This window comes from Entelurus aequoreus, linkage group LG01 (genome assembly GCF_033978785.1).
Source record: "Entelurus aequoreus isolate RoL-2023_Sb linkage group LG01, RoL_Eaeq_v1.1, whole genome shotgun sequence".
In the NCBI taxonomy this organism is placed as follows: Eukaryota; Metazoa; Chordata; class Actinopteri; order Syngnathiformes; family Syngnathidae; genus Entelurus; species Entelurus aequoreus.
The window spans coordinates 50119017-50138716 of record NC_084731.1 but is presented as its reverse complement, the minus strand read 5'-3'; the positions used below and the strand labels follow the sequence as shown (position 1 = coordinate 50138716).

Below are 19700 nucleotides of genomic sequence, written 5' to 3'. Positions count from 1 at the left end.
TCCAAATGAGCTAATATTTGCAAAAAATAAAGTTTTCCAGTTTGAACGTGGGGCTGCACCACGCACTGTGGGATTTTTCTATTACCCCCAACTCCAGCATGGATTTTAAATTCCTCCCGAACTACTTTGCGTTTGTGTTCGGGGAGCCTCTAAGGCCGAGACCGCACCGTAACGCCAGGGCTGGTCTCAATGTGATGCTGAATGAGGTTCGTAAGGCCGGGCTGAGGGGAGAACACATCAGAAAAGCGGTGCTGCAGCTTGGCAACATCCGCTTTCTGCGCTAACGTGAGCTGATTATCACAGAGAAGGGGGGAGGTTAGGGCAGATAGCCCGAACTCCTCCTCCTCGACCACAATCACAATGGAAACAGGCTCCGCCTCCTTCCATGCCTTCAAGAGGTTTAGATGGTAAATTTGAGTGCCTCCGCCCCGGTCCGAGCGCCAGACCTCATAATCCACATCACCCACTTGCCGTGTGAACACAAAAGGTCCTTGCCACCTGACGAGTAATTTCGAGCTGTCAAGTCAAGTCAAGTCAACTTTATTTATATAGCACGTTTTCAACAACTTTTAAATTGAACCAAAGTGCTTTACAGGTTAAAAAAAAGCATAGAGCAAAAAACAAAACAAAACAAAGAACAAAAACAATGAATGTGCTGAACAAGATAGTGCAAAAGCCATACGGTAAAAGGGGTCGAATAAAAAGTAAAAATTTGCAGAATAAAAATAATAATAATAAAAGTGCGACAAATTGAAAAATAAAACTAAAGCGAAGGGGGGGGACTAGAAATGCTGGCCTAGTGGGCGGACTCAGCTCAGGTTAAAGGCCAGCGAGAAGAGGTAGGTCTTAAGAAGGGTTTTGAAGACCCTCAGGCTCTGGGCTGTGGAGTTCTGGACGTTGGAAGTAACACAAGCACTTTTTCTCCCGGTGAAAATTTTCTTAGCTGAGCCCCCTTTTATACAAGCGCTGTTGAAGTTCCTGGGCCTGGAGCAAATTCTCGCGTGACAAGTGCCCCACCGTGTGAAGTTTTGCTCGCAGGTCCATGACGTATTGAATTTAGTTTTTGCTGGAGCTTGGACCCTCCTCCCAGCTTTCTTTAATTATGTCCAAGACCCCGCGCGGCTGCCTGCCGTATAATAATTTGAAAGGGGCAAACCCTGTGGAAGCCTGGGGTACTTCCCGCATTGCAAACAGTAGGGGCTCTAACCATTTATCCTAATTTGGTTTGTCCTTGTGCGTAAATTTACAGATCATGGTTTTCAGCATCTTATTTAGCCGGTCCACCAGCCAGTCAGTTTGCGGGTGGTATACGCTGGTGCGGATCGCTTTAATTCCCAATAATCCGTATAGTTCCTTTATCGTGCGTGACATAAAGGACGTGCCCTGGTCAGTCAGAATCTCTTTCGGGATTCCGACTCAGGAGATGACCTGAAACAGTGCTTGCGCTACACTCTTTGCGGAGATGGAGTGCAGCGGCATTGCTTCGGGATAGCGAGTTGCGTAATCCACCAGGACTAGCACAAAACGATATCCCTGTGTGCTTGGGTGGAATGGTCCGATGAGGTCCATACCAATTCTTTCAAAGGGGACCTCCATGAGTGGTAATGGGCGCAAGGGCGCCTTGGGGGTGGCCGCCGGATTGACCAACTGGCAGTCCGGGCAGGCAGCACACCAGCGGCGCGCGTCTGCCCGGATAAGAATCAGAATCAGAATCAGAAATACTTTATTAATCCCAGAGGGGAAATTACAAACCCTGTTTCCATATTAGTTGGGAAATTGTGTTAGATGTAAATACAAACGGAATACAATGATTTGCAAATCATTTTCAACCCAAATTCAGTTAAATATGCTACAAAGACAACATATTTGATGTTCAAACTGATAAATATATATTTTTTTGCAAATAATCATTAACTTTAGAATTTGATGCCAGCAACACGTGACAAAGAAATTGGGAAAAGTGGCAATAAATACTGATAAAGTTGAGGAATACTCATCTAACACTTATTTGGAACATCCCACAGGTGAACAGGCAAATTGGGAACAGGTGGGTGCCATGATTGGGTATAAAAGTAGATTCCATGAAATGCTCAGTCATTCACAAACAAGGATGGGGCGAGGGTCACCACTTTGTCAACAAATGCGTGAGCAAATTGTTGAACAGTTTAAGAAAAACCTTTCTCAACCAGCTATTGCAAGGAATTTAGGGATTTCACCATCTACGGTCCGTAATATCATCAAGGAGTTCAGAGAATCTGGAGAAATCACTGCACGTAAGCAGCTAAGCCCGTGACCTTTGATCCCTCAGGCTGTACTGCATCAACAAGCGACATCAGTGTGTAAAGGATATCACCACATGGGCTCAGGAACACTTCAGAAACCCACTGTCATTAACTACAGTTGGTCGCTACATCTGTAAGTGCAAGTTAAAACTCTCCTATGCAATGGCGAAAACCGTTTATCAACAACATCCAGAAATGCCGTCGGCTTCGCTGGGCCTGAGCTCACCTAAGATGGACTGATGCAAAGTGGAAAAGTGTTCTGTGGTCTGACGAGTCCACATTTCAAATTGTTTTGGGAAACCGTGGACGTCGTGTCCTCCGGACCAAAGAGGAAAATAACCATCCTGATTGTTATAGGCGCAAAGTTCAAAAGCCAGCATCTGTGATGGTATGGGGGTGAATTAGTGCCCAAGACATGGGTAACTTACACATCTGTGAAGGCGCCATTAATGCTGAAAGGTACATACCGGTTTTGGAGCAACATATGTTGCCATCCATGCAACGGTACCATGGACGCCCCTGCTTATTTCAGCAAGACAATGCCAAGCCACGTGTTACATCAACGTGGCTTCATATTAAAAGAGTGCGGGTACTAGACTGGCCTGCCTGTAGTCCAGACCTGTCTCCCATTGAAAATGTGTGGCGCATTATGAAGCCTAAAATACCACAACGGAGACCCCCGGACTGTTGAACAACTTAAGCTGTACATCAAGCAAGAATGGGAAAGAATTCCACCTGAGAAGCTTAAAAAATGTGTCTCCTCAGTTCCCAAATGTTTACTGAGTGTTGTTAAAAGGAAAGGCCATGTAACACAGTGGTGAACATGCCCTTTCCCAACTACTTTGGCACGTGTTGCAGCCATGAAATTCTAAGTTAATTATTATTTGCAAAAAAAAAATAAAGTTTATGAGTTTGACCATCAAATATCTTGTCTTTGTAGTGCGTTCAATTGAATATGGGTTGAAAAGGATTTGCAAATCATTGTATTCCGTTTATATTTACATCTAACACAATTTCCCAACTCATATGGAAACAGGGTTTGTAGAAGTGGCTGGTTGCATCAGCTCTGCTCCTTTAATGTACCCTCCTGTTGTCCTCGGGTCATTTTGACCCGCCACTGTGTTAAAAACGAAAAAAAATCCCCTAAACGATATTTTTTAACTTTACATTTTATGACTTTTCCTAGATTGTCACCAACAGTAGAAAAAGTGAAATGTTGCTTTTATTCACATTTCCATGTAAGCTGTACAAACAAATGTACAAAGGTGGTCTTCGGGTCAAAATGACCCGTGAGTTACAAAGTGTTGAAATCAAAGTCACAGAGTTATTTATACATCACAGAATGTTACAATGTTTTAGTTGTTATCGTCCATCAGTAGCAGAACTCTTTTTCTGTGGATTTCCAGAGATTATAAAGGTGCTGCAGATCACAGGGCCCCGAATTCTGTCTGTGCTGAAGCCATGAGTGCATTATACCGCTGAAGAGGCTCTAGAGCTGATTTTTTCATATGTCCAGCAAGACAACTCTGATTCAGAAGAGGAAGTGGAGGATGTTTCAGTAGAAGAAGATGGGGAGTAATACAATCCAGAGCAGGTGAATCATCTTCAGAAGAAGAAAACCCTGAAGCTGAAGGAAAGACTTTCCTTTCAAAAAATGGCAAAATAACATGGTCCTTAGCAGCATATGACCATCAAGGCAGGCATGCAGAACAAAACATCATAAAGATGACCCCAGGACCCACAAGGTATGCCGTTTCTCATGCCCATGACATTGTCTCTACATTCTACCTGTTTATCACACCAGCAATTGAAAAAATGATCCTGGAGATGAAAAATTTGGAGGGTTTTCGCAAATATGGAGACAGCTGGAAAAAGATGGATGGGACTGACCTGCAGGCCTACTTAGGGCTGATAATCTTAGCCGGTGTATACAGGTCCCGAGGTGAGGCTGCAACTAGTCTATAAGATGCAGAGAGTGGAAGGACAATTTTACGAGCCACAATGCCACTCAAACTGTTTCACACCTACCTAAGACTGATACGATTTGATGACCATGAGTCAAGACCAGCAAGACGTGTGACAGACAAACTTGCAGCCATAAGAGAGGTCTGGGACAATGTAGTTCTTCTGAGCACACTGCACACAGATGGTGACGTTAGCGATCGTGAGGACAGGAAGCCAGTCATCATCCTAGACTACAACCGCAACAAGGGAGGTGTGGACAACCTAGATAAAGTGATTGGAACATACAGCTGCAGAAGGATGACTGCCCGCTGGCCCCTGGTCATCTTCCACAACATCATCGATGTTTCCTCCTACAATGCCTTTGTGATTTAGAGAGAGATCAACCCGACCTGGATGACGCGTAAGCAGAACAAGAGGAGGGTGTTCCTGGAGAAGCTGGGAAAGGCACTTGTAATTCCACTCATTGAAAGAAGGAAGCATGTCCCCCGCACAGAAGCCTCAGCAGCAGTTGTAAAAGCTATTCAGAGTGCAGAAGCTCCTGATCAATATGAGGATACAGCTACCACAGCCACTTCCCCAGCTAGGGCAAGTAAGAGGAAGAGATGTCAGTTCACCCCTCAAAAGAAGGACTGTAAACACATACTGTGTGCTGCAGGTTTAAGAAATACAGTATATCTGCAAAGGCTGTGCACTTACATACTGCCCTACATGTGCCAATTAGGGTTAGTTAATTAGTTAATTAGTTGAATGGGTTATGTTATTTTTCATATTTTTGTATTGTACATTGTCTTCAATTGTTCACTGGAGAAAGAAAAGAAAGAAACTGAGTCATTGGGATGAATAAAAATGCATTCAAAACGCAAATTTTTTTGCTTTTCTTAAGCTATAGAAATGAATTGAAGAGGGAAAACTCAGTTATTCACACATCTTGTGGTGAATGACAAGTTGTTTCTTCAAGCAAGATGAAATTTGGTGTTTAAATTCAATTAAGCTGCTTATATTAGGGGTTGTGTGAAGACGGGTCATTTTGACCCGGAGAACATGGACGTATACAGGAAATGAGGACAAATCAAGGGTTAATGTCCTTTGTGTTCTTTGATGTTTCCCTCTTACACACTTGTAAGAGGGATGTGTGCTATGGCTATAAGTTGTTTTTTCCCTTGGCCTCAGTCTGGACCCCCTCTCCAGGGGCCTAGGCTTAGAACATTTTTTTTTTCTCACCCCCAGCCCCCCATTGTTTACCTGTATCTCACCTTTTTTGTAAGGGGCGCCAGAAGTTGGCAGACCCGTCAGCAATCCTGTTCTGTCTCCCTGTAATGTTTGTCTGATCTTGAATGTGATTGTGCTGAAAATCTTACAAACCCCGTTTCCATATGAGTTGGGAAATTGTGTTAGATGTAAATATAAACGGAATACAATGATTTGCAAATCCTTTACAACCCATATTTAATTGAATGCAATACAAAGACAAGATATTTGATGTTCAATCTCATAAACTTCTTTTTTTTTTTTGCAAATAATAATTAACTTAGAATTTCATGGCTGCAACACGTGCCAAAGTAGTTGGGAAAGGGCATGTTCCCCACTGTGTTACATGGCCTTTCCTTTTACAACACTCAGTAAGCGTTTGGGAACTGAGGAGACACATTTTTTAAGCTTCTCAGGTGGAATTCTTTCCCATTCTTGCTTTATGTACAGCTTAAGTTGTTCAACAGTCCGGGGGTCTCCGTTGTGGTATTTTAGGCTTCATAATGCGCAACACATTTTCAATGGGAGACAGGTCTGGACTACAGGCAGGCCAGTCTAGTACCCGCACTCTTTTACTATGAAGCCACGTTGATGTAACACGTGGCTTGGCATTGTCTTGCTGAAATAAGCAGGGGCGTCCATGGTAACGTTGCTTGGATGGAAACATATGTTGCTCCAAAACCTGTATGTACCTTTCAGCATTAATGGCGCCTTCACAGATGTGTAAGTTACCCATGTCTTGGGCACTAATACAACCCCATACCATCACAGATGCTGGCTTTTCAACTTTGCGCCTATAACAATCCGGATGGTTCTTTTCCTCTTTGGTCCGGAGGACACGATGTCCACAGTTCCCAAAAACAATTTGAAATGTGGACTCGTCAGACCACAGAACACTTTTCCACTTTGTATCAGTCCATCTTAGATGAGTTCAGGCGAAGCCGACGGCGTTTCTGGGTGTTGTTAATAAACGGTTTTTGCCTTGCATAGGAGAGTTTTAACTTGCACTTACAGATGTAGCGACCAACTGTAGTTAATGACAGTGGGTTTCTGAAGTGTTCCTGAGCCCATGTGGTGATATCCTTTACATACTGATGTCGCTTGTTGATGCAGTACAGCCTGAGGGATCAAAGGTCACGGGCTTAGCTGCTTACGTGCAGTGATTTCTCCAGATTCTCTGAACCCTTTGATGATATTACGGACCGTAGATGGTGAAATCCCTAAATTCCTTGCAATAGCTGGTTGAGAAAGGTTTTTCTTAAACTGTTCAACAATTTGCTCACGCATTTGTTGACAAAGTGGTGACCCTCGCCCCATCCTTGTTTGTGAATGACTGAGCATTTCATGGAATCTACTTTTATACCCAATCATGGCACCCACCTGTTCCCAATTTGCCTGTTCACCTGTGGGATGTTCCAAATAAGTGTTTGATGAGCATTCCTCAACTTTATCAGTATTTATTGCCACCTTTCCCAACTTCTTTGTCACGTGTTGCTGGCATCAAATTCTAAAGTTAATGATTATTTGAAAAAAAAAAAAAGATTATCAGTTTGAACATCATCTTGTCTTTGTAGCATATTCAACCGAATATGGGTTGAAAATGATTTGCAAATCATTGTCAAACCAGGTTCTGGCGGATCATGGACTGCTCGCAGCCCGAATCCATCCTTGCCTGGTATGCACCCCCTTGTATCCTGTACGTCTCACCCGGACTGGAGGAGGGCACCGGAGGGCCGGCCACCCGGATCACCTGCCCCACCTCCACCCGCGGAGGTCCCTGACACACGTGACTGGGCCGCCCACGCCTCCAGGCCGCCTGCCCAGGCGTTTGAGGGGCCATCTGCGAGGGAAGTACCGTATAAGCAGCAGCCCGGACCTGCGGAGAAAGAGCAGAGGGTTTGTCACTTGCGCAGCACCTTGGGACCGGCGATACCTCCTCTTTCCTTTGCGCGCTCGGTCCGCGCGGTGTGGGTGCCGGTCGTGCCTCACGGTGCACTGCCAGGTGGTCCTCGGCGAGAGTCACCACCGCTGCCAGGTCTCGAGGCCGGTGATAGCGGACCCAGTTTGCAGTCCGCGCAGGGATTGCCTCTAAGAACTGCTCCATCACCTGGACGTCCCCGTTCCTTGGCTGCAGCCAATGCGTCGCCGCCTCTTGGAGTCGTTGACCCAGCACGAACGGGCGGTCGTCCGTCCCCAGGCGCATTGTCCGGAACCGGCGTCGGTGGTCTTCAGGTCCGGGAAGTGTACTCGGGAGGCCGCCGGTAGGCTGAGCGCCGCTCTCTGGGCCTCCCCCGCTAGCAATGGCAGGAGACGTACACCCCATTCCCCTAGAGGGGGGGGGGGTTACCCACATATGCGGTCCTCTCCAAGGTTTCTCATAGTCATTCACATCGACGTCCCACTGGGGTGAGTTTTTCCTTGCCCGTATGTGGGCTCTGTACTGAGGATGTCGTTGTGGCTTGTGCAGCCCTTTGAGACACTTGTGATTTAGGGCTATATAAATAAACATTGATTGATTGATTGATTCTTCTCTTGGCCATGCGCACGCCTCCGCCATGGCCACAAAAATGTCTATAAATGCATGGGGGTCCTCCTCCTCCCCCATGTGCTGTATGGCAACGGCCGCTTCGGTTGGCTGTGCCGCTCCCACCCGGTCCACCAGCGCTTGCAGGATTTGGCCCTGCTGGGCCACTTGCTGGAGGACCGCCTTCATCTGTTGGTGGCTTGCCTCTGTCACCGCCGCAATCACGCTCGCAAGAGCCGTCAGGAGGTCGGCCTCTTCCGCCTCAGGTGGTCCGGCCATGTTGGGCGCCAAATTGTGGAAGCTCTCTTCGAGTGGGTCCTCCTGACCACCAAGCATCTCCAGGCGAGCCCGTTTCATTGTTACAAAGACAGTTTTTATTCTCATGCAACCATGTAGGGATTGCTTTTCAGCAATATATTTGTGGACTTTTCAGTCCGGCGTGTCTCTGTACGTGTGTCTTTCTCTGGCTCTCACTCCAACCACGTCTCTCCTTCCGGTTGCTGCTTATAGAGAGCGACAGGTGATTAGATAACAAGGCCCAGGTGGGCCATCTACGCACCTGTCGCTGACTTCGAGGCCGGTCATGGCACATGCTGCAAGCCCGCAGGCCACGCCCCCCTCCACAACGGATATTCGTGAAAATATTAAACAGAAGAGAACTATGGTAAGATATTGATTGATTCGATACTAGCCTGCTGTTGATAATAACGATTATTTGTTTTTATTGTTCCACCTGCCTCTACTGGTTACTCGTTATTCACAACAAACCCGGTAAGGATAAACGGGAGGAGTTTTAAAAAAAAATTCTATTATGATTTTAAAAATGTGCTTCGGCTCACTATTATATGTGTGTCGCTTGCCACTACAAATAATGGTATGAGTTGCTCCTCAGAGAACAGGCGCACTGCAGCCAGCTGCTTCACCACATGTTGGAAAAGACTGTCAAGGTGAAGTGAAGTGAATTATATTTATATGGCGCTTTTCTCTAGTGACTCAAAGCGCTTTACATAGTGAAACCCAATATCTAAGTTACATTTAAACCAGTGTGGATGGCACTGGGAGCAGGTGGGTAAAGTGTCTTGCCCAAGAACACAACGGCAGTGACTAGGATGGCAGAAGTGGGGATTGAACCTGCAACCCTCAAGTTGCTGGCACGGCCGCTCTACCAACCGAGCTATACCGCCTAGGGGTATAGCTAAGGTTGCTATGGCAATTTAAAGACTACTTTATGCGGAAATGTCATTGTTTGGGCGCCTGCATTCTCCAGCTGACATGACTTCCCAACCTTTGAACTGATGTGAGATGTGCACTCGTGCGTTTCAGCAATCTAAATTTTAATTTCAGTTGGAACATCTCAGATGAGACAGGAAGCTCTAAATTGGTTTATGGTAATGATGGGTGGCGGGAGGAAAATTAGACTCCGAGAGTTCACGTCACATTCTTTGTGTGTGCGTGTGCATGTGTGCAGAGGCAGATACTGTATAGCTCCTACAAATGTTGGGGTTGGGAAATTCCTGCTAGATTGGCTCATTTGGTATTCATCCATCTGATTCTGCATTATAACAAAGATTCTGTGATTTAAGACGACTAATGAATCACGCAAGAAATGTTTTTGGCTGCTTTTGCACTGGATTTATGTTTTACAGTATTGCCAAGTGCCACTGTTATTTTAAAGTAAAATAATTGGAGTGTTTGAGTTTTCTCTGTGTTATTGATATCCTACCGAGAAACAGCGTTCTCTGCAGTGAACGTTTGTGTTTTGGTTAACGAGGCTATTTCTTCGCTGAAATTTGCAACCCTGATAAAAGAAATAGACCAAAAACTAGTCCAATATAGAGGATGCTGATTCTGAGCCGGATATACTGTATATACAGTGCATTCCAGGTGTACCTACCAATAGGAGCAACTGCATGATTCCCAACCAGATTGTATTTCATGTCAAATCAGTCTAGCTGCCCCGAGGCTTCAACAAGCAAAAACTAGTCTGTCACTGGTCAACATCCGTACTCTGTCAGGACTGTCACAAAACCTGCAAAAGTAATTTCTACATAGCAAGGCCCCTGTCCCTTCGTGCTCTTAATACCCGACCATTTACAATCCTTGACACATATGCCAGACTGACAGTTAAGCCAACATAACTTAACACCAAGATATTGCCACTTACCCTGAACTTCTGCTGCTAAGTAAAGACTCTAACAAAAAAAAGACAAACAAATGGTTTGCAACAGTAGAACATTATTGAGTGACACGACTGCATTTTGTTCAGCAGAGAACACACAAAAGCTATTACAAATAATAACAGAATAAATGAATGAATTAAAAAGATGGTTTGACAAAAACAGACTCTTTGAATCTCAGTAAAACTAAAATAATGTTATTTGGTAACAGTAGAAGGGAAATTCAAACACAAACAAATAGACGGAGTAGATATTGAAAGGGTAAAAGAAAACACATTTTTGGGTGTAATAATAGATTACAAAATTAACGGGAAACCTCATGTAAAAAATATACAACATAAAGTAGCACGAAACACGACAATAATAAATAAGGCACAATATGTTCTGGACCAAAAATCACTTCATATTCTCTACTGCTCGCTAGTGTTACCATATCTGAGTTATTGTGCAGACATATGGGGAAACAACTGCAAATGTGCGCTTCATTCACTAACTATGTTACAAAAAATAACAATTAGAATAATATATAATGTTGGATATAGAGAACATACAAACCCTTTATTTATTGAATCACAAATATTGAAATTCAACGATTTGTTGCATTTGCAAACAGCTAAAAAATATATACAAAACAAACCATAACCTGCTACCCAAGAATGTACAAAAATTCTTCTTAACTGAAGAGGAGGAATATAACCTTAGAGGAAAATCTAATTTAAAACATTTGTATGCACGTACAACACTTAAAACATTTAGCATATCCGTATGTGGAATAAATTATAGAATGGATTAACCAAATAAATCAAACAAAGTACCAATATGATCCAGTTTAAAGACTGTTCAAACTACAAGTGTCCACAAATTACAAAGAACAATTATGATTAACATCTTCAACCGTTTTTTGTTGTTGTTTTTTTTTAGATAATGATTATTTATGTATTTAATATGTGTTTAATTACTATGGTATATTAATTATCTATTATTTATTTATTCACTGTTCTGTTACAGATAACAAAGAAATGGGATAAAATTGCTATGATATGAAAAGGGGTAGGATTAGATAAGCTCAGCTTCTTCCTACTCCTTTTCGGACGTGCTGTAATGAAACAACTGGAAATATGTGATGCTTTACATTGTATCGTATGCATGTTCGAAAAAAACTGAAACTGAAACTGAACTGAACTGAACAGAAATTGTCACCTTCTTGTCTTTGTCCCTAGGTGGCCAACTTGCTGCGACTCTTTCAGATCCCTCAGATCAGCTATGCCTCCACCAGTGCCAAACTCAGTGACAAGACTCGATATGACTACTTTGCCCGCACAGTGCCCCCCGATTTTTTTCAGGCCAAGGCCATGGCTGAAATCTTACGTTACTTTAACTGGACGTACGTATCAACAGTGGCATCAGAAGGGGACTACGGTGAGACTGGAATTGACGCCTTTCAGCAGGAGGCTCGGGCCCGCCAAATCTGCATTGCCACTTCGGCCAAGGTGAGCCGTTCCATGAGCCGATGGAGCTATGAGAACGTGATTCGTTCCCTGCAGCAGAAGTCCAATGCCAGGGTTGTGATCCTGTTTACACGCAGCGAGGATGCTCGTGAGCTTCTGGTTGCGGCCAACCGCATGAACGTCTCCTTCATTTGGGTGGCCAGTGACGGCTGGGGGGCACAAGAGAGTGTGGTGAGAGGCAGTGAAGTTGTTGCTGATGGCGCTTTCACCATTGAACTGGCTTCCTATCAGATCCCCCAGTTTAACGAATACTTCACTGCTCTCCATCCGTACAACAACACCAGGAATCCTTGGTTTAGAGAGTTTTGGGAGAACCAGTTTCAATGCAGCCTCCATGATTTAAGTTGTGGGAAGCACTCTCTGCGAGAGGCTCCATTTCAACCCGAATCCAAGATCATGTTTGTGGTAAATGCCGTTTATGCCATGGCCACCGCATTACACAACATGAGGCAGGCCTTGTGCCAAAACTCTACCAAGGTCTGCGACGCTCTTAAACCTGGCAACGGCAGGAAGTTTTATCGGGACTACATTCTCAAGACCAAGTTTGAAGGTGAGTAAAATCCTCAACATAACAGATTTTCATTCATTTCTTTATATTTATTTATTTTCTTATTTTATATATTTATTTCAGAATATTGGACTGACTGTATTACTTACTTGTAACTATGGGCGTCGTGATCCAGTTTTGATAGTTTATAAAATCTACAAGGTTCGATATAATATCTCCGATACAAGCAGTCTGTTCTGCTCCCGCTAAAGTCTCTTCCTGCAAGCTCAGCAGACAGATAACAGGTTGTCTTCATTTGTGAGCCTTTATGTAGTCTTTACTACAAAAGACTGTAAAACTGAACATACAGATATGAAGTAGCGTATTTTCCAGACTATAAGGCGAACTTAAATTGTTTTTTTTCCTCAAAACTTGACAGTGCACCTGATAACTCGGTGCGCCTAATGTACGGAATAATTCTGGTTTTGCTTACCGACCTCGAAGCAATTTTATTTGGTAAATAGTGTGACCAGTAGATGGCAGTCAAACATAAGAGATACGTGTAGACTGCATTATGACTCAAGTAAACAACACCAACATTTTATATTTTCCATTGATAATATAGAACATTACAAGCTCAAAAATCTATCACAATGTTTTAGTACGACTTTGGTAAGCTATGAATTTGCACCGCTTGATGGATTGTCGGCGCATTATACATATGAGTATTATTATGGTGTGTGTATAAGGTAAGACATATTATCTGGTGTTTTGTTTCGTAATATTATGCAAAAGCAACTTTTCTTACTTCCTGGTACCTGCTGATCTGTATTTAGGATCTGCATAAATTATGAAAAATTGTGCGCGTCCGCCTTTTTTAGTCCATGTGACACCTTAGTTGATAAGCTTCTTCTTTTTCTCTATCGTCTTGTTATGGGACATTCATCCTCCGCTGTTGCCATTTCTAATGTAAAGTAGTGTAAAGTTCTTACTTATATCTGTCAGTAAACTTGCCATGAAAGCGTTAAAACATACCGGTGTAGTGAGTTTACATTATTCACCCAAGGAACTTACGTTATTAGAGAGTTCCGGTCGGACGGTTTTTCAGGGGACACATTTCCGGCCTTGTTGTTGTTTCCGGATGAGGAGATGCTGCTCCGTTGTTGATTTAGATAAAGTCTGAATGTCATTAAAACAGTTAGCTCCATCTTTTGACACTTCTTCCACTCCCGCCCTTGCACGCTACACTGCTACAACAAAGATGATGGGGAGACTCTGCCGACAGGGCGACTTTCAGAAAATGGCTTGAAGATGAAACATAATCTATGCAACATTTTGACCAAAGAACCACCATTGCATGTTACCACAAGGAAGTGTTTTCAATTTAGAAAAAAAAGAAAATAATAATATGACTCCTTTAATGTGCCCTATTATCCGGTGCACCTTATATATGAAAAAAGATAGAAAATAGACCATTCATTGGCAGTGCGCCCTATGGTCCGGTCTTTATGACATTCCAAAATAAAATAAATGCATTAAAACAAATGTGCTATCTTATTGCTAATTTACATTGCATATGTCATACACATGCTAATTAGCATTACATTTCAACACCTCCAGATTTGGCAATCAAAACTGCATCTAAAATGCACGTTGGTGTGTACAAAGTACAATACTTCCTGGAAAAGACTTTATAGGACTCCGAATGGCATAATAAACTTAATGGCAAAGACTGCTTCTTGACTACGGCAGCAGACCTAGGACAAACGGAAATAAATGCACACTGCCAAATTAAACTCAGGAGTATAACAAATCAATCTGTAACAATTAAATAGGACACTGAACATTTCAGACTCTGCTCAAGCACTTCTATCCAGCAGCGCCAGGATACAGCATGCTGAGTCCAAGTAATCACAACAACATATTACTTGATCAATCCTTTATTTAACATTCCACACTACTAAATATGTCAAAAGTATGTATTATTCGTGCAGACATCGTATCAAAATGATATCGGTATCAGCCAATAGTCAAGGCTGCAATGTCTGTATCGTCCATCCATCTATCCATTTTCTACCGCTTGTCCCTTTCGAGGTCGCCGGGGGTGCTGGAGCCTATCCCAGCTGCACTCGGGCAAAAGGCAGGCTACACCCACCCTGGACAAGTCTGTCGGTATCGTATTGCAAGTAAAACAGTTGTATTGGGATACCCCTTCTTCTAACATCCTTTAACTTTGCAAATATTATTATGTTTTGCACCAGTTTTATACTGCATGAAAGTAAAAGTGCAGGTTGTAGATCTACTCCAAATTGCTTCAACATCAAATAAAATATTTTTCTTCTGCCCGTCTGGGCTGCACCAGAGCAGCAGTACAAAACATACAACAGGCGAGGCTAATTTAAAGCTGGTGTACATCAAAAGTGTCGTCATTGTCATTCCCTTGATTGAAATTGACCTTCTTGGTGTGATTTCAGCCATCTGTTTACGAGATTAATTACTTGTATAGAAACTATATACATGGTATGCCAGTTAATGGATTGTTGGCTAATGATTGAATGATTGCAATTTCAGAAGTCATTAGATATTGTATAAGGCTTTGGAGGTCAGCAATAATATGTGCTTATTAACATCAATGTGTTAGGTCTTTTATTTTAACCTTCTTTTCATTCATTGTCCCCTACAGCACCATTTCGTCCCCCAGAGACGGATAACTTTGTTAGTTTTGACACCTTTGGAGATAGCTTCGGCCGCTACAACATTTTCCACTATCACAAGGAGGGTGGACGCTACATTTATCGCAAAGTTGGTTACTGGGCTCAGAGCTTGACCCTGAACACGAGCCTGATCCCATGGTATGGACAGGGTGCGCCCACCTCCCAGTGTAGTGACCCCTGCAGGAAGAACGAGGTGAAGAGTATGCAGCCAGGGGACGTGTGCTGCTGGATCTGCATCCCTTGCCAGTCCTACCAGTACTTGCAGGATGAGTTCACATGTGCCGACTGCAGCTTTGGACAGTGGCCTCTGGCTAATCTAACAGGTTGTTATGACCTACCTGAGGAGTACATCCGTTGGGAAGACGCCTGGGCAATTGGACCTGTCACCATTTCCTGTCTCGGGATGATGTCCACTCTCTTTGTCATCGGCCTGTTCTTCAAACACAACGAGACCCCCGTGGTAAAAGCCAGTGGACGTGAGCTCTCGTATATCCTTCTGTTGGGGGTGCTGATGTGCTATACGATGACTTTCATCTACATCGCCAAACCTTCCACGGCAGTCTGTACGCTGCGCCGCCTGGGCTTAGGAACTTCCTTTGCTGTATGCTACTCAGCCCTCTTGACCAAGACAAATCGCATTGCTCGGATCTTCAGTGGGGTTAAGGGCGGGGCCCAGCGACCTCGATTTATCAGCCCAGCCTCCCAGGTTGCCATCTGTGGAGGTCTGATCTCCTGCCAGCTGATCGTGGTGGTGGTCTGGCTGCTCGTGGAAGCTCCAGGAGTTAGAAAGGAAGTAAGCCCGGAGAAGAGAGATGTGGTCACCCTCAAGTGTAACAGCAAGGACTCGAGCATGCTTTTGTCTCTTACCTACAACTGCATCCTCATCATTCTCTGCACGGTTTACGCCTTCAAGACCCGCAAGTGCCCCGAAAACTTTAATGAAGCCAAGTTCATTGGGTTTACCATGTACACGACCTGCATCATCTGGCTGGCTTTTCAGCCCATTTTCTATGTCACTGCCAGTGACTACAGGGTGAGTCAAAAATATGACTTCCATGTATCCTCTTGACCAGTGGTCCCCAACCGACCGATTGTTACCGGGCCGCACAAGAAATTTAAAAAAAATATATATATATTTTTTTTTTTTTAAATTAAATCAACATAAAAAACACAATATATACATTATATATCAATGCAGATCAATACAGTCGACAGGGATACAGTCCGTAAACACACCTCATTGTATTTCTTTATGAAAAAAATAAAAACATAAAAATTAAAAAATAAAAATAAAAATCCGTGGGACAAATTTTCAAGCGTTGACTGGTCCGCAGCTACAAAAAGGTTGGGGACCACTGCTCTTGAGAACCAGCGTTCTCTGCAGTGGACATTTGGTTTTGTTCTTTTGTCAGGGTTGCAAATTCCAAGAAAACAATATCCCTGTTACGCAAACACACACACGTCCACTGCAGAGGACGCTGGTAATTTCCTGGTAGCCTGCATCAATTATATTTTAATCTGTGAATTTTGTGCCATGCATGTAATTTGGGGTGTTGCGTCTTTTTTTTGCCATTTGCAGCGTTGGTGTTTTTCTTATGCATTTTCCACTCACATTTAGTTTTCGGAGCTGCGCGCTTGACACTGTCACCCACCATAAGGTTTTTTTTTAAAAATACAATGGTACCTCGGGATGCGAGTGCTCCACCTTCAAAGATTGTTGGTTATGATGTGTTTGTTTCAGACATGTTTTAACAATTTACATCAGGCCTGGGCAAATATTTTGACTCGGGGGCCAAATTTAGAGAAAAAAATGTGTCTGGGGGCAGGTATATCCATTTTTAGAAACACTAATACAAAAACTCACCATAATGTCTGATTGAATGCTAAAAACGTTATGACAGACCGCCTTAACAAACAGAATGGAATTCGACATTTTTTACTGAAGGAGACACCCAAAATCTACATGAAAATAAAGAATGTGGGATTTACAATATTAACTATGAACGATAAAACACTGAATATTGACAACATATGAATGACACACACACACTCGATTGACATATTTTACAATCAAGCGAAACGCAACAAAAATCCAACAGACACAGTGAATAATAAACGCAAAGGGTAGAAAAAATCCCCCACCTACGATCTGATATAATATAATTTTTTTGCAGTACTTTGTTGGGAAAATCTCCTTCCGCGTCTGTCGCTGACACCCGCATTTCAGGCTGGCCGTTCCGGAAACACTCTGTGGAAACGCACCCCACCCACACCGCTTGGTGCCTCGTCTAAACTGCTGTGACTTAGATTACTATACTAACTAGTATATCATGCAAAAGCGCAGATTCCAACCATTGAAATACATTGTATAGTTTGTCAATACGTGGACTATGGGTTGTTTTGTTTTCCCGGAAGGCAAAGGAAAGTTGGCGCGGGCAAGGCATGAATGTAAGTACATATTTATTTAAACACTAACAAACTACAAAAAAGGGAGCAAACAAAAGGCGCGAACAATGGCGGAGAACAAACTTGACTAATGAAACCAAAAGACTAGCACAAAGGCAATTAACTATGAACAATAAACAAAAACTTACTTGGCATGGAACTATGGGAGCATGAAGTCAAAGCCATGCTCAAAGTTAGCAGGGGTGTCAGAAATAGCATGGCATGAAGTGAGCAGAGGTAGTATGGATGATGTCACCAGGACGATCAAGAGAAACAGACAGGTTTAAATAGCAGTGACATGATCAGTGAAAACAGGTGCGTGACTCAAAACGTGAAAAAGGTTAAACTAATGGTTGCTATGGTAACAAAACAAGGGAGTGAAAAGCAGGAGCTAAGTGTACAAAACCCAGACGGAACATAACTTAAACAAAACATGATCAACAGACATGACATAGTTCAAGACTTATGGTAATTTGAAAACATCACTGCACCTCATAATGGCAGCTACAGTTTCCACTTAAAGATCTAAAAAAAATATTTGGAATGTCCAGCGGGCGAGATTGAAAAGCATGTGGCCCCCGGGCTTTAATTTGCCCAGGTCTGATTTACATTAAACCAGCTTTTTTTACCTAATGGTACCTAATTTTGTGTAATTGGGATCTGCATAAGTCCCGAAATGTAAAATCAAACCATAGAGGCCTTGCGGAGATAGTTATAAAACAATCTTCCCTTCCTTAATACTTCTTCCAGGCGAGCCATTTGGAATTTGCCCAATTTGTGACGTTGTTCTAATTGGTGACGTCAGCAAATATCTCCATGAAGAATTAAGTTTTACCCGAAGAGCTTTACACGAGTCCGCCATTGTAGTCAATAAGTTCCTTCATTTTCCCTATCCTCCCGTTGTGGGGCATAATGGCTCGTACATGCGCATGCATCCTCAGCTGTTGCCATTTTTAGTCCCACGTAGAATATAGTTCTAATTTATGTCTGTAATTGGACTTGATATGGAAGCACTACAACATGGGTGACGGGGAGAGTGTTAGGTTCTGTCAGTCTTTAACCCCAAGATGCAGAGACAGCAAGCGTACTGCAGGTACACCTGACTTTAATGTCAAAAACTAATTAGTTCAAGTGCAGCTTGAAAGTGCACAGGGACCATGCAATAACAAGAAACACGAGTCTATGATCGAGCCCTGAGTACAGAACAGGCTGGTTTATAAAGGAGCCTGACTGGCAACGTTGAACAGGTGAGTCCAGATTGCCAATCAGGGACAGGTCAGTCAAGCCAGAAGAGTGGTCAAGGCAAACAAGAAGTGAAATGAAAATAAAAGCACAGGAAAGGAACTTACTACAGAAATAAGGAAATATACAAAATAGTCGGGCCTGAGATGACAGGTCCTGACAGTCGAAATGGAGGCACGTAAATTAGCTGCCCACGAAATGGCGCATGTTGAAGAGACGGTCAGAAAGTGGCTTGAAGATGGTCTGTAAAACATTACCTATGCACAATGTTGGACAAAGAACCACCGATACATATTATGTAGACAACAAGTAAGTCTTTTAAATGTAGAAGAAAAAATCATGATATGACCCCTTTAACTTAGGAACATCATGCGGTTGCATTTGCACATTTCAACATATCTGAAAAGGAATTGCAACAAGCAAAGCGTATATTTAATCCTACCCCTTCTTCATGTCTTTTACTCGTAGTTCATTCATACCATAACTTTTACACGTTTATTACATTTAATCTACAACCTGTTTGACAACAGGGAAGGTGTGGGAAAATAATGAATATGTGATACATAATAGTCCACAAAAATGTTTTACTTCGAAGCAACTTTTTACAAGTTTTCATAACTTTATAGTTGTTGAATTGATAAAACTTTGTAAAATTAAGTTGATGATAAGTTGAATATGCAATAAAATTAGGTTTAACAAACATTAAAAAGGCAGCAAATTAATTACACCGGACCTAATTAAATATATTTTATAGGTTGGTAAAACTTGGTATAATTAAGTTGGTGATAAGTTGAAGATGCAACAAAATTAAGTCACATTTTCAAAACAAAAGTCCAAAAATTAAGTCTGACTAAGCTGAAAGACAACAAATTAAGTACACCACACCTAAATGAAATATATATATATATATATATATATATATATATATATATATATATATATATATATATATATATATATATATATATATATATATATATATATATATATATATATATATATATATATATGTTAAACTATATTACTTAGATGCAACTTTTAAAAAAATGGTCGCAACATTTTTAAATAAATTTTCAGAAATGTTGTAAACTTAAGTTTTTTTTTATTT

The 19700-nt window shown here is 42.4% G+C and overlaps 1 protein-coding gene across 2 annotated transcripts in view; it reads left to right on the top strand.

Annotated features, from left to right (window-relative positions):
* Positions 1 to 19700, top strand: part of grm2a (glutamate receptor, metabotropic 2a) — a 164212-nt gene that overhangs the window by 112457 nt on the left and 32055 nt on the right. Inside the window, exons 3-4 of one of the 2 annotated variants that reach the window (XM_062054289.1) lie at positions 11417 to 12254; positions 14875 to 15698. In XM_062054289.1, coding sequence (XP_061910273.1) covers positions 11417 to 12254; positions 14875 to 15698 — 1662 coding nt within the window. Of the gene's footprint in view, positions 1 to 11416; positions 12255 to 14874; positions 15939 to 19700 lie in introns of both variants that reach the window. The other variant, XM_062054280.1, reaches the window with a different exon arrangement.